The sequence below is a fragment of the Dipteris shenzhenensis genome, chromosome 22 (assembly GCF_047967505.1).
Source record: "Dipteris shenzhenensis isolate YYH24624 ecotype China chromosome 22, Dip_SZ_1.0, whole genome shotgun sequence".
Taxonomy (NCBI): domain Eukaryota; kingdom Viridiplantae; phylum Streptophyta; class Polypodiopsida; order Gleicheniales; family Dipteridaceae; genus Dipteris; species Dipteris shenzhenensis.
This window is the reverse complement of record NC_141617.1, coordinates 25,832,012-25,847,718: the sequence shown is the minus strand read 5'-3', so window position 1 is coordinate 25,847,718 and position 15,707 is coordinate 25,832,012. Positions and strand designations below refer to the sequence as shown.

The 15,707-nt window shown below is 42.8% G+C and overlaps 1 protein-coding gene and 1 pseudogene across 1 annotated transcript in view; both read right to left on the bottom strand.

Moving 5' to 3' along the window:
* ATS1 (phospholipid/glycerol acyltransferase family protein) overlaps nucleotides 1-15,707 on the bottom strand; it is a 61,848-nt gene that overhangs the window by 36,335 nt on the left and 9,806 nt on the right. Inside the window, exons 3-5 of the mRNA XM_087393950.1 lie at nucleotides 8,375-8,461; nucleotides 8,161-8,258; nucleotides 6,629-6,686 (exon numbers count right to left, since the gene is read on the bottom strand). Of these exons, the coding sequence (XP_087250076.1) occupies nucleotides 6,629-6,686; nucleotides 8,161-8,258; nucleotides 8,375-8,461 (243 nt within the window). The remainder of the gene's footprint in view (nucleotides 1-6,628; nucleotides 6,687-8,160; nucleotides 8,259-8,374; nucleotides 8,462-15,707) is intronic.
* LOC147887929 (uncharacterized) lies at nucleotides 10,952-13,296 on the bottom strand (annotated as a pseudogene).

Sequence of the window (15,707 nt, the reverse complement as noted above, 5' to 3'; positions counted from 1 at the left end):
CTTTTGGGCAGAAGCCGTGCAAACAGCAGTTCACATTATTAACAGGTCGCCAAACAAGGCTTTGGAGTTGAAAGTGCCAGAGGAGGTGTGGTCTGGCAAGCCACCTTCATATAAGCACTTACGTGTATTTGGCTGCGAGTGCTTTGCTCATGTACGCAAAGAACTGCGCACCAAACTGGATCCAAAGTCTATCAGATGCATCTTTATGGGTTATGGTGACGAAGGTGAAATGGGGTACAGGTTATGGGATCCCGTTAAACGGAAGATTATACGCAGCAATGATGTCATCTTTAAAGAAGATAGTGTACACAAGGAACCCGTGCAACCTGTGGAATACAGGAGGGTTATTTATGATGATGTTGGACAGCAAAGAATGCCCATTTATATGCAGCAGCAGGCTGCTGCAGATAACCCTGTTCAAGAGGGTATACAGGCTGAAAATCAGCCAGATAATTTTGCCAATGATGTACCACTGGATATGCCAACAGATGGGGCTGTAGATCAGCCAGATATGGTGGTACAGCCACCCGTCATGCATGAAGAACAGGCTGGACAGCAGCCTAATCCGGAACATTTTGTTAGGAGGAGCACCCGTGCACAACGGCCTCCTGCCAGGTTTGTTCCAGGAGCCAATAATGTGGCTGATTTTATCATGCTGACAGATTGTGGTGAGCCTTCCAGCTTCAAGGAAGCTATTGGAAGAACAGAGAAAAAGAAGTGGGAGAAAGCCATGCAGTCAGAAATGGACTCTCTACTTCAGAATGATACATGGGACTTGGTGCAGTTACCTGCAGGCAGAAAGGTTTTGCCATGCAAGTGGGTTTACAAAGTCAAAGTGGATTCAAATGCTTTACCGAGGTATAAGGCCAGATTGGTTGCCAAGGGATTTAAGCAGGAAAAGGGCATTGACTTTGATGAGATCTTTTCCCCTGTAGTCAAGATGACTACTTTGAGAGCAGTGTTAGCTCTTGTTGCTCATGACGACATGGATTTATGTCAGATGGATGTGAAGACAGCCTTTCTTCACGGAGATCTTCATGATGAGATCTATATGAGTCAGCCAGAGGGATATGCTGTTAAAGGGAAAGAGCAGCTTGTGTGTAAGCTCAAGAGGAGCTTGTATGGACTCAAGCAGGCGCCAAGGGAATGGTACAAGAAGTTTGATGCCTTCATGCAGTCCCAAGGGTATCATCGGTGTGAGACCGATCATTGCTTGTACACCAAACGGGCAAAGGATGGCAGTTTGATGCTACTCATTCTATATGTGGATGACATGCTTATTGCCAGTAAATCTCAGCATGAGATTAGTGCTTTGAAGAAACACCTGCATAAGTCTTTTGACATGAAAGACTTGGGTGATGCAAATCATATTCTTGGCATGCGTATTACTCGTGACAGGTCCAAGGGACTTTTGTTTCTGTCACAGAAAGAGTATATTGACAAAGTACTGCAGAGGTTTAAAATGGAGGGGGGGAAGTCCATTAGTACCCCGTTGCCTCCACATTTAAAACTCAGCAGTAAAGACAGCCCCAGATCAGATGATGATAAGGCTGAAATGGCCAAGGTTCCGTATGCATCTGCAGTTGGATCTTTGATGTATGCCATGGTTGCCACTCGTCCGGATATTGCTTTTGCGGTGGGAGTCATCAGCAGGTATATGGCAAATCCAGGCAAGCGGCATTGGGAAGCAGTGAAAGGTGTCTTGAGGTATCTCAAGGGTACCAAAGACTTGTGCATATGCTATGATAGGCAAGATGCATTGGTGCATGGTTTTACAGATTCAGACTATGCAGGGAATGCAGATAACCGGAAGTCTACTACCGGTTATATTTTCACATTTGCAGGAGGTGCTATATCATGGGTGTCTCGGTTGCAGAAATGCGTTGCACTGTCAACCACAGAAGCTGAATATGTTGCAGCCACTGAGGCCTGCAAGGAAGCAATATGGCTTACTCGGCTGGTGGGAGATTTGGGCATTACAGGAGATATGCCAGTTTTGCATTGTGATAGTCAGAGTGCTATCATGTTGGCAAAGAATCCGGTCTTTCATCAGAAGACCAAGCACATAGAAGTGAAATATCATTTCATCAGGGAGGTACTGGAAGACAAGCGACTTGAGCTTGTGAAAGTGCACACTGATGATAATCCTGCAGATTTGCTCACTAAGAGCCTGCCTACAGAGCGGTTTGCACATTGCCGCCACATCATGGGATTAGGATGAGACCATTCTTACCTTATGGTCTTGTATACAGTAACTGTACATTGCTGTAATTTTGTATTCTTTTCTCCCCTTTAGGCACATTGGCCTTTAGGTGGGAGGTTGTTGGGGTAAAGGCACATTGCCAACCCTTCATTAAAAGATAGGACACCTATGACTGTCTTAAGACAGTCATAGGGTAAACCTAATCCTAATAAAACACAAGTGAGTTTGTGGTGTGGCTCATCATTCTTCACACCCGCACTAGAGTGTCTCTCTCTCACTCTCACTCTCTTGCTCTTCTTCCTCCTTCTCTCCCCCTTCACTTGATGCCATGAAGAATATTTCAGCGGATCGCGTGAAAAAAGTACACGACTTAAGTGTGTCAAGGTGGGCTTTTATGAGTCACTTGTAAGTTGTAACTGTAAGTTGTGGTATCATTTTTGTGCATTTTTTAAGTAGATACTTGATAGTTATTAGTGACTCATATACATCAATGATATTTTATAACTTAGGTGGAATATGATGCACTCTCCCTTGCATGCTTTTGCATTCGTCCTTCATCCAGTTTGGAGAGGCAAGGGTCAGGAAACTGATCAAGAGGTGCAAAGTGGTTGGATGACCACCATTGAGCGGTATAGGGGGCGGAGCAGGAGGCTAGGAGAGGAGGGGGCGGAGCTGCAGCAGCGGGCGGAGAGGAGGAGCAGCGAGCGGCCGAAGAGGAGCGGGCGGGGGGGGGGAGAGAGAGAGAGAGAGAGAGAGAGAGAGAGAGAGAGAGAGAGAGGCTAGGGAGCGGAGAGGAGACGGCGGCGAGGCTGAGAGGGATCTGAAATAGACGAGCAGTAAAAGTCAGGAGCGATTTGGACAGCAAGGTGAAGAGATCCTTAGCACATGGAGTCTACATATGCTCATTGGAGTGCGTGGTCTCAAAGATCTAGAGGTACTAGGAATTTAGTAGAAGAACCTTTTGGTATTGTATCTTGTCCACTAGCACGTTGCCCAACGAAAATATAAAGTGTTGCTTCTATATTTGTCTCTGAGCACAGTCTATTTGCTAGTCTGCACACACATGAATGTTGTGAAGTACACACAATTGATGAAGCACTGATTCCATAGTAAAACACTTCCGTGTGTAGTTCCTGGACTAACTATCAGTCTTCCACTGCGGGATACCCTCTGTGTGAGAGTTCACTTTTCTAGTAATCTTCCACAAAACCTGTGGGCATGGTTATTCGCAGTTCAAATCTCTTACCATGGCTCATCACCATGTATGGTATCTTTAGTGTAGCTCCTGTGAGTTTCAAAATGACCACATTATGTAGAGTGCAAGCACATGACACCTTCAACGTCTCTAAGTCACCTCTAGTGTGACTCTATCACCTTCAAAGTGATCTATCATCTTCAGTGTGATTTGTCATCTTCAATATGACTATACCATCTTCAACAAGGTTTACTTTTGCCGTTTCAGTACTGTCTTGATTACAGCATCTTCAGTATGGTAATGATATCCAGTGATAGGATGCTAGAAGCTAGCGCATGACTTACATTCATGAAGTTACGAGTCATTTGACTATTTCCTACCGGATCACCCTCCTCTTGCTATTAAGTTATCAACATGCCGTACAAGATTGATGATGCTTCGCACTTTCACAAGGGTTTTCTAACACTCGGATGCCGTACAAGATTGATGATGCTTCGCACTTTCACAAGGGTTTTCTAACACTCGATGGGTCTTCAATACCCATGCTTTATTCCTAACACCTTCAAATTGGCTTTGGGGGTGAGCCTTGGTGTATGGGGCAATGATGCTTAGCCTAATGAGGGCAGATCAAGATCATGTGGTGTTTAACCGTGAGGAGGATGTGATCTTCAGAATCCTTAATGTTTGAGTGTTAGGTTTATCACTGTGATCACTGACATGCACATTAGGTAGAGCACGTCGAGGTCTAAAGGATGGATTCAGTTTGGGTGAATTCTGAGTTGCGGGTCAAGTTATGAGCCAACCTAGGATGTGCATGTGTTCGAGGACTATTAATTGAATTAATTGTGTACATGGTAGAGGGGTCATGGGGCAAAAATTTTAAGAGACCTAGTTATGGGATTAAAATAATTCCAAAAAACTATTCTAACCTAGAATAACCAATCAAATACTACAATTAGAAATTATTTTTTCAGCTTTTCATGGGGCAATGATGCTTAGCCTAATGAGGGCAGATCAAGATCATGTGGTGTTTAACCGTGAGGAGGATGTGATCTCAGAATCCTTAATGTTTGAGTGTTAGGTTTATCACCGTGATCACTCACATGCACATTAGGTAGAGCACGTCGAGGTCTAAAGGATGGATTCAGTTTGGGTGAATTCTGAGTTGCGGGTCAAGTTATGAGCCAACCTAGGATGTGCATGTGTTCGAGGACTATTAATTGAATTAATTGTGTACATGGTAGAGGGGTCATGGGGCAAAAATTTTAAGAGACCTAGTTATGGGATTAAAATAATTCCAAAAAACTATTCTAACCTAGAATAACCAATCAAATACTACAATTAGAAATTATTTTTTCAGCTTTTCATGGCTTTTTCAGCCTACTTTTGTGAGTTCTCAGCTTTCTATAGCTTTCTATTTTCACCCAAGGTCTATAAAGTTTGGGATCAGTTCTAAGCGCGCTCTCTTGCAAATTTGCACCCTCTCCTTGCTGCTCTCTTTGCAAATTCGCCCTCTTTCTGGCCATCTTCCTTGCTATCCGCTTACCCTCTACCAACTTTGCTTCACTCTTCTCCCACTCCATGATCTCCTCCTACTGTCCAACTTGATGAATTGCTGGAATTTTTGCTTCAGCCTATATTTCTTTCTTTTCGACGCCCAAGAAGAGGCACGAGGCAAGTATTCTTCGCATGCTTCAATTCTATCAATCACTACACTTTCTTTTACGTGCTGTTTTTCTCAAATTCTACCAAAAAGGGATTTTCAGATTTCGTTTTTCACTCGTGGGGCTTTCTAAAACTGATTTTATTTATATTAAACATGTTTGCTTCGAATTCCAAAGGTTCTAATCTCATTTAGGTTGAAAACGCTAGCCGTTTCTGTTGTGGACTATATGTTTCAGAGTCTACGAGATAGGTTGGTATCAGAATAACAATTCGAAGAACTTTTGCATAGACTAGCAAGTCTTGAGTCTCTTTTCGCCCTGGTTTTCACCTAGGTCTAGGGTACGTTCTCTACAGTTTCCTACAGTTCTCCCATTTTTTTTCATTGGGGATATTATTGTACATGTTTTGGACTACTTATTTATGTCCTAGGATTTCTAGGTTACCTCGGGTTCTGTCTGCAGGTCTGCATTACTATTGTAATTGAAGTAGAGCATCATTGTAATATATACCTAGGATTAGCCTAGGTAGGGGGTGCACCTCATTCACACCCCATCGGGAGACGGACTCTTTCCCCTTCTTTTCCCGTTTCTTTTTGTGAAATTTGAATGATATGTGTCTGGATGTTCATCTCAAAATAATGGCTATAGAAAGTTCTAAGTTTATTGAGTAATTTAACTGAAAATTGTGCTTCCGCATAAGCACGACTCTAACAAAGGAATTGCATATCCACTTGCTGGCTCTATAGGCTTTCAATGAAAGTCGGAAAATGAATGTCGACCTTGGCAACACCAAGGTAATGATCTGCACTACCAGTGAGGCTCAACTTTTGCGTCAGTCATTCACCGTTGCTGATAAGTCGGGTGACATAGTGAGATCCCTTGAGATGCATTTCAATGAAAGTCAACACATGAAGATCAACCTTGGTAAAACTAAAGTAATGCTCCCCAATACCAACAAGGCTCTACTTCTCCTTAAGTCATTCACCCTTGCAGATAAGTTGGTTGACGCAATGAGATCCCTTGAGGTGCATTTCACAGGTCTTAGTTCAATTTCTAGTAAATTAATCAATTAGATGGATAAAGTCTCAATAATTACACTAAATAGGTAGCAATGGAAAGTATTTTGGGGGAGCTTAGATTACTCATGGATGACACGTGATAGGAATGACTCTTGACACATGCAAATAATTCCTACTTCTACTTCCAATTTCAGTTTTCTACATCAAACTCTTGTAGACCACCCTCTACAGAGGTTTTTTCCCATGATGTGATTTTTACTCCATCTCATACACCTCTCAAGCCTAATGCAGAGGCAATACCCAAGCATAGGCTGCCACCATTATAAACTCGAAATATCCACGAAAAGAAGCCATCTTTCAAACATGCATTGTGTCTTCACGACATACCTTCCCTTCAGCTCACCATTAAAATAAAGCACTTAACAGATCAAACAGACCTAGAACAAAAGTCTAAAACACACGTGCATGCACTAGTATGATGAAATCAAACTATAGGCAAGTAGAACTAATACAAGACATAGATATCCTACCAAAGTGAACTAATCACCTGTTTGAGTTGTTCTTCAACCTCGGCAAAGCGTACCGCATTTCCCAAGAAAGAATTCCTGAAAGTAAAAATAAAACAAATCTCTCTTAGAAAGTAGATCCATGCATGGACAAGACCTCGATATACAACTGATGAATGAAAGATGAATGATAAAAAGAAATTCTGAAATCAAGTTATCTACCCATATTAAATATACTCTCATGAAGTTGTTATATATGTCTCTATCCTAGCCGCTTAACATGGAGTCCTTAGTGAAAAAAGTAAACTAAACTAAATTGATGCTTTGTACTATCAAATAAATAATCATTTTAAAGCTCAAGAAAGGAAACTAATTCTGTAGCAATACACGAAAGCAAAAGTCATGCCGGTTGTTAGCTTGCAATAAACTCAATTCTTCCAGGTGCCCTTAAACACAACGAGAGCCAACGAACTTCATCAACGCTTTAAGAATAATATTATCGTGTGGTATTACAGCCCCTTCACTGATTTGGCTATCAAAGCTGGAAAAATGCTATCAATAAATCCAAAAGTAGATCCGTCCAAAACAATGTATATATGAACTTGAGATACAAGCTCCTTTGCAAACAAATACGAATCAAATAACAATCTCTCCCTTCTACTTTAGCAAGTTTGTGAGAGTTCGATTGTTAAGACCATCTTTTATAGCCAAGCATTCTCAAGTTTGAATGCTTTGCATCCTGCCTTTCAGACTCTAACATGCAAGCAAAATATTTTGATCAGTCCAAATGACAATAATAATAAACCAACTAAAGCAAGACGCTGACTCACTTAATAAGACCTCACTAGGACTATCGTCTTAACATTTCAAGCCTACTTCTACATTTACCTAGGTTTTTCTTTAACACTCACAAGTACCAGTATCTTTGGATTGAAAAGTTACAAAATGAGTTCATAGCTAATAAGATGTTATTACCTACCAAAGAAACTTAAAAGGCAATATATAGGAAAGTGTATCAAAAACAAGGGACTATGCTCATATTGCATTAGAGGTTTCTTTGGTAGTTAATAAAATCTTGTTAGCTATGAACACATTATGCAACTTTTCAATCCAAAGGCACTTGTACATGAGACAGTTAAAGAAAAACCTAGGGTAAAAGTAAAATGAGGCTTGAAATGTTAAGACGATAGTCCTAGTGAGTTCTTATCAAATGAGTCAATGTCTTGCTTGAGTTGATTTATTATTATTGTCATTTAGATTGGTCGAAATGCTTTGCTTGCATGTCAGAGTCTGAATCAAAGCATTCAAACTTGAGAATCCTGGCCATAAAAGATGGTCTTAACAATCGAACTCTCACAAACTTGCTAAAATAGAAGGGGGAGATTGTTATCTGATGGTTACTTATAAGTAAAGGGGCTTGTATCTCAAGCTCATACATACATTGTTTTGGACGAATCAACTTTTGCAAGTAAATATCCCAGTGAAAAGCTCGAAAAAAAGCATTTCATCATCATTAGATAAAAACCCAAATTTTAAGAGAAGCTTACAACACATTACTGAAACTCAAGAGTACCTGAAGTCTACCAGGGGACGAATGTAGTTTTGCCCAAATGTGTAATAATCGTATGGTTCCCTAATTGCTCTGTGATAGGAAGGAAATGTGAATGGATCCTAAGAACCAATTGCAAATCACCATTAGAATGCATCTGTCCTACCTATGATCAATCATCAATAACATAAGTAACTATATGCACCAACCTCAAACTAAACTGAAATTTGGAACAAACCTTAAACTGGACTAAGATGCGGTCCAAAACTGTAGCCATAATCTGTACAATTTCCCCCTTTCCATAAGAGCCTCCACCTGCCAAGACCTGCAATTGTGGTCTCAACCTATGTCAAAAGATCAAAGAATTGAATAAAATTTATGCATCCAATCAACGTCCCAAACATAAGAAAATTAAAAGTTGGTATGGTTTATAAGTCATGCACGTTGCTTACCCTGAACCACTAAATAAGAGTACATGTGACCACAAGCCTGGAGGAAAAATAATAATTGCTACATTCTACATATAGAGTGAAATCAGAACCAAAGCTTTACGGATCCAATTTAGACGTGACACTCGGTTAGATTAGTGTAGGCCCTTCAAGATACAATTATCTATATCTAGATGAAAATAGAAATATGCCCAAACTCATCTTCTGAAAACATGACAGTTTCAATCTCATGATAGTCCCTCACAACATTGAAAAATCCATCACCACGTAGCAAAAACTCGCTACTATGATATCCCCACGGCATCACCAGCACTTAGCATTGGGTGTAGACCTTAGTATAAAAAGATGCCCTCTCTCATAAATACATATCAACACACCTACACACACTTGGGCATCGATTTATACAAAAGTCTTTGTACTGAGTTTCTTGTAGCACAAATGGCATACTCAACCGTGACAACGGCTAAATACTAAGGGAGAAGGCTAATCAAAAAGTAATCCACATTTCTTCCTTCAAGCTACAACAACTTGTGACAACTACAGTATTTCATTAAAACAAGTTATTCATCTAAAGGATAAAGCTGTTTATCTAAATTATAATTCAAAAATCTTGAAATGATGTTATGATATAACATCCTCTAAACAACAAAATGTAGAACATTATTATTTTGCAAAACAATGAAATTAGAAGCTCCAAATGACCATAAGACAAGAAACCAAACATATCAAAGAAAAATGGAACATGACTCCTTCGTAAGGAAGCTAATGGAAAATTAACAAACAATACCAAACCTAAAGGTTGACAATCTATGCTTCATCTTGCCTGAAATAGCTGCCTTACACATTGTGAATGTATCTTAGGGAATCACTGTCAAACTCAACTTTCATTTGCTGATCATACAGATAGCAAATTCATGCATGAGCCTGGCACATAAAACACATTGTGAAAGTATCTCAGATCATCATTGAGCAAGGTAATTGAAATACCACTAACCATTTCCATACGTCGTTGTGGTGAAGGTATTTGTTGCATTTGACATACGGGTGCTTTTGAAGGATTATGGATTTCATTTAGCATTTCATCTGAACTTAAAAATGGCTTATGCATTTGTGAGGTGCATGTGGTCATTATGGTATGCACATCTAACCAGTCATATGGCAGTTGCAAGGTGACCTTGGATGAGGTGCTGTAATAGGGTTTACTTGTTCTATGCATGAAGACCATTTGGTAGCCTTGTTGTGTACCGATATAATATGTACATATCACATGCTATGCACTATTCTACTTCTATACATGTGTGAACCTTCTGCTTTTTCTTCCCTACATGATGAGACGAAGTGAGTGAGTTCTTATAAGTATCTATGCTGGGATTATGAGGGCGGATTAAATGAGCTGTGCTAAAGAGATTAAGAGACAGATTGGATGAGACCGTGGAGTGAGAGGGAACTTGCTCAAGAAGAAGTAAAATCGAGGACTCATGCAATTGTGGAATTGATCATGATCATGGGCTTCATTATCTTGAAGAAATATATTTTGTTAAAGTTGTGTATTCTTTGGAAAGTTGCCAAGGCAGATAGGGATGGCTGGTTAGGCAAAAGGATCCAACTGGGGATCCTTTTCACGTAATTGTTTGTAATTGTATATGTGTGTCCTCCATCTTCGTGAGATCTTCCCTCAAGCATGGACTTAATGATTGCTTTGGAGACTATATAGCTCTAGGAATGAATTCTAATAGCAACTAGCAATTGTCGCCAATGTCTCTAATCGTGACAAGGACCATCTTCTACAGGAGTCGTCCACTTTGCGAAGTGGGGAGGTCATAGTTTCCACGCGTTTCGGAAATGGGGGTGCGGAGCACGGCGGGAAATGGCGTTTCGGAGTTTCGGCCTCGGGGAGGAAACGGGGAAACGGAGTTAATAAAAACATTACAAAAGCTTGAAAAATAGTAAATACATCTTTGGTCAAGTTCAATATAAATCTATGATTTATCACATCAATCATTCAAATTTCAATGTCAAAGACTCAAATGATAGATCAAAATTCAGAAATGACAACTATAGGCTCAAGGCTCAAGCCTCAAAAGAGTCAATACAAAACAAGATCCATCATCTATAATCCATATGTAATAGACTATAGTAAATACAAAACATGATCAAAAAATATCTCTGTGGCTGGCAGCAACTGCTCGATGCTGGAGCCTGGCATGACAAAATCCTAGACCTAAGTGCTCCAAAAATCACTCATCAAGATCATCCATGGAGGAGTCACGTGTCTCCTCCAACTCATGAGAGTCAGCCTCACATGAAGAAAGGGTAGGATCGTGGTCCTCTGCCTCTACTAAAGTGGAAGCGATGGATCCCCCCCTCTACCTCTGAGAGCGGGTGGTGCAGCGGGTGTTGTGGCTCGGCACTGTCAGCTCCTCATAAAGCAAGGTGTACATATCACGCTCATTCCGTGGGATCTCTGGGATGAACCTCTCCCTCCTCATGACGATCTCATCCACATTCACTTGCGAAGGCTCCGGATGTCGGGCATTCCTCTCAAGGAGCTGGAGGTTGCAATGACAAAACACCAACCGCTCTAGCTAAGCGGTACTCAGCCTATTCCTCTTCTTTGTATGGAAGAGGGCCCAAGTGCTCCAATTCCTCTCACATGGACCCGAACTGCAATCCTGTGAGAGCACTCAAATGGCGATGCGTTTCTGTTATTGAAATGCACATACAATTAGAAATTAGAAGTTAGAACTAAGTGGAAAGTTGAAACAAGAAAGATGCACATTGTACTATGTAGACTGTAGTTAAGGGTAGTGAATTACCAGCGTGGGAGCACAATTTCCATACTTCTCCCACCATGAGACAGGCTGTAGCTGAGTCTCTCGAAGCTTTGCAGTCTCTCGACCAAAGCTTCACGTCTGGTTGCGAAAGGCCAAGAGATCATCCTCTATACATTTCAGCACGTGCACATTACCACCTGTCAAGTTCCTGATGTATGTCATGAAGCCTTCGTCTAGCTCCTCGTTCTCATATTGCTTCTCATCTCGCCACAAAGGATGCAATACATGTGCTACTGCATGAATCGGCCTGTGAAACCAATCCCATCGCCGATTCCACACAGCCTTGATTTCATCAACCCTTTAGAGATCAAACCATAAGATAAAAATGGACAAAAAACAAGAGTCAAGAGTCAAGACCAATGTAAAGACTCAAGAGTGAAATAAAGATAAGAAGTAAAGCAAGGGTGGTCGGGAATGAAAAGACTTACTTCTCTGCTCTCAAGTAGTCTTGCTTGTCGAGAGCCTCCCCAATCTTGTCCATGTACTCGTATAAAAGGCCTATAGTACTGCCCTCCATGTCTGTAATGCGTAACACTGTGTAGATGGGGTTCAGAGTTTGGACCAACCCCTCAACCTCTACCCACCACTCCTCTCTCATGACATCACGCACAAAAGCTCTTGCCTTGGGGCTCTCTCTCTCATCCCACTCTAGCCATTCATTTGAGTAGACAGTGCGTACCAACTCTCTGCGGACTCGCAGGAGTCTCTCAAGCACAATGAACATGTATGCAAATCTGGTGGCTGCAGGCTGCAATAGCTCAAGAGTGCTGTAGGCCCCATACATGCTCAAGACTTTTGGCCTCTTCTTCACAAACCTCACGATGCTTCTCCTGTGCGAAAGATGGCTTCAACCCACTGTATTTGACCTATGTCCTCAATCAATAAGTCGAGGCTATGTAATGCACAAGGGGTCCACACAATGGCTGGAAATTCATCCTCTAGCATAGAGCCCATAGACTTACAATTACTTCCATTATCTGTCACCACCTGCACAACATTCTCAGGCCCAATTTGCTCTATATCCTCCCTTATATGTGTCCAAATAAATGCACCTGTAACTGTGAGACCTGGGAGGGAGGCATCAATGGATTTCAAAAACATAGTGCCTTTGCAGCATGACACCAAAACATTGTATACATTTCTCCTGCGTACATCTGACCACCCAATTCAGTGCAGCCATACTTTTTCCATGTTTCCTTCGAGGGCTCTAGCTGCACTTCTATGCATGATTTTTCCCGCTTTAGCTCCCGTGTCCGCAGAGCCTCTGATGTAGGGCCATCCCACTCGCATCCAATGCGGCTGATGGCCCTCATGGTCTTCCTCCATTGATTTGTCTTGGCCACATGAAAAGGAATGGCACACCGTATGAACATCCGGGTGAGCTCCCTAGTTGCCTCTGCAATTGCTTGCTTTTGAAATCCTACTTGGATGCTAGCCCTTTGTACAATATTTATTGTAGGGGTGTCTTGTGAATGTGATACATCACCTGGCAAAGGAGTCCTCCTTGCATGCACACCCGACACTGAGGTAGAGGAGAAATCTCATCCTGTGTCTCTACCTCTGGCCCTCTTTGCTACTGCTGCTTGACTTGAACCAGCTTCCTCTTGACCACCCATTGCTATAGATACTTCCTCTTCGGGAACGGCCAAACGCTTACGCCTCCACATTTCAAGGCTTTCCCGAACATCTAGAGGAACAGAGGGGCATATCCGTCCATCTTTGTTTGGAACCTAAGCAAGATGGTCCTTCACACGGGTGACACTCCCCGTTTTGACCAACCCACAGTACTTACATCTCCATTTCCTGGAGCCACCACATCCTGCATAACCCCCCACTTGCTCCACATGCTGCCAAAAAGGATCTGGAGTCCGAGCCATGTTACCTGTGCGGTTCGAGGTCGGGAGACTCGAAGAGATTCGAGAAGTGGAGGCTGTTTTTTTGGTCCTGCAGCCCCTTCTTGCTTGGTAGAGCTAAGAGGGGCCAGGGCAAAGGTGGAGGCCGGCGAGGTAGAGGGCTGAGGTGGAGGTAGATGGGTAGAGGAGGGCAAGGTAGAGCAGGCTGCAGCTCCAAACGGATGAAAACACTGGCGAAACACAGCAGGGGAAACGCAGCGTGGCGGAAAAAGAAGACAGGTTGCGGCCCGCCGGCCAGGTTATAGAAACCCTGGAAAAAACAAAAAAACGAAAACGCCGTTTTCGGGGACGGAAACGTTTCGGCGTTTCGCCCAGGCCGAAACGGCGTTTCTGGAAACTATGGGGGAGGTGAACCTCATATTCCAACACCACTGGGGTATCATTCTATGCAATAGAGCAAGAACCAATGAGATATCATTTTACGCAAATAGTCCTCACTAATATTACATAGTTGTCCCATAGAACACTTATTCTCCAAGGAAGATTATATTTAAAGATATAAATGGAAAATGGAATAGAGCTAGGCCACTAGTACGTTTCAATTTTAATATCACAGCATGGTTCATGAACTGCAGAAAAGAGGTGAGTCAATTAGTCATTAATTTCAAGTCGCAGGGATAGGGAACATTATAATACCCTTTTTCTTGATAACAAGACTATAGTCAAGGATAATTAAGCAACTACGTACATGTTCCTTCAGCATATGGTGAGATCACTTACCTTTCCGAGGAATATAAAGTGTTAGAAAAGTGGACCTTTCTCTCACAGGGTATCCCACAACGGAAGACTGATAGTTAACCCAGGAATTAAACGTGTAAGTGTTCACTATGGAATCAATGCTTCATCAAGTGTATGTGCTTCACAACATTCGTGTGTATGTGCAGAGTAGCAAATAGACAATGCTCCGAGACAAATATAGAAGCAACACTTTATATTTATGTCCGTCTGGCGTCCACAAACTAAACAAGATACAATACCTCTACATCTCTGAGCCCGCGTGCTCCACTGAGCGTATGTAGACTCTCTGTCTGTCAGTGCTCTCTCCACCTTACTACTTGAGTACAGCCTAGATGGGCAGCCTCCTGTGAGCTAGGTCTACAACTTCAAGGTCTCTTTCTCCTCCTGAAAATAGGCCCAAATAATAGCCCTGCTCCTGCTCCTCCTGTTAGTGGATTGGCTGCTCTGGAAGATGAGTTGTGAGGCCCAAAGCCTCTCCTTATATAGGCCCCAAGGCCTGCCCAAACAACCAACCAGGAAGGCCAAAAATGGCCAACCAGACAGACCAACCAGCCCTCTCCCTACCTCGACCTGGTCTGCTCCAAAACCATCCCTTATAGGCTCTCAAAACTAGGGCTGACTGGCCCACTTTCCCATGCACAGCCTTGTGCCCAGCCTTGGTTGGCTGGCTATACCTAGCCCAACCCCCTGTCTAAACAGGGCGACACCTGCCAATAGACCCTCAGCATGCTGCGCCATGTGTGCTGCTCCAGATCCGCCTTTTCCAAGACAGATCCACGCCTCGTATGACCTGCCATCTACTTTGTACATAGGCGCCATCTATTGCAAACTCATCCCCTTCCTCTAGAGCTCCATCCAGCCACTGCCCTGCTCCTATACATGCCTTTTCCAGTCGCCTACTCCACAGTGCTGATCCAGCTCCCATAAGGCTTGCCTTCCGGGAGCAAGTATTTTCTCAAACCCAAGGTTCACCCCCCCAAGTGCTCTCCTCAAATGGGGGCTTCATCCATACTCATGCTGAACAGCTCTATCTCAAGGTCCAAGATTCTCACCCCATTGTCGAGCTATCAAAGTTGTCCAGGCCTCGTAAGAAGTGTCCGCCATCTGAATATGCGGCAGCACCGCATTAGCCACCATACCCACAATGATAGCCAAGGCTTCCGCATCTCGGATTTGCCATGCTCTCACTAAGACAGGGTCTGCAGGCGTTGTCACAACGTCGAGGATGATGTGGCTGAAGTAGTCACAGTGGCCCGACGTATCAACTCCGTCCCCGTTGCAATCCCCCATGACTCCCTCAACACCAAGTGGCTCTAGACCTTCATCTTCCACAACGGGTAGTCGGTCCCGTCAAGCTTGCCTGTCTCACCAAAGTTTGGGATCTGGTATCTATTGCCCATGATAATGAACTAATATAGGAAAACCATGATAATGAACTAATATAGGAAAAATGTTTAGAGTGGCGTACAACTGTCCGAACCTGAGCCTCATGTCTGGGTACAATCCTCTTCAGACTCCGTCAGCTAATTCCTCCAAGCAATGAATTAAGGTCGTCCTTCAGCAAGGTCCTTGCCTTCAAGCTCCACTTCCCAACGACTTCCGTCAAGGCTCTGATACCATGTTAGAAAAGTGGACAT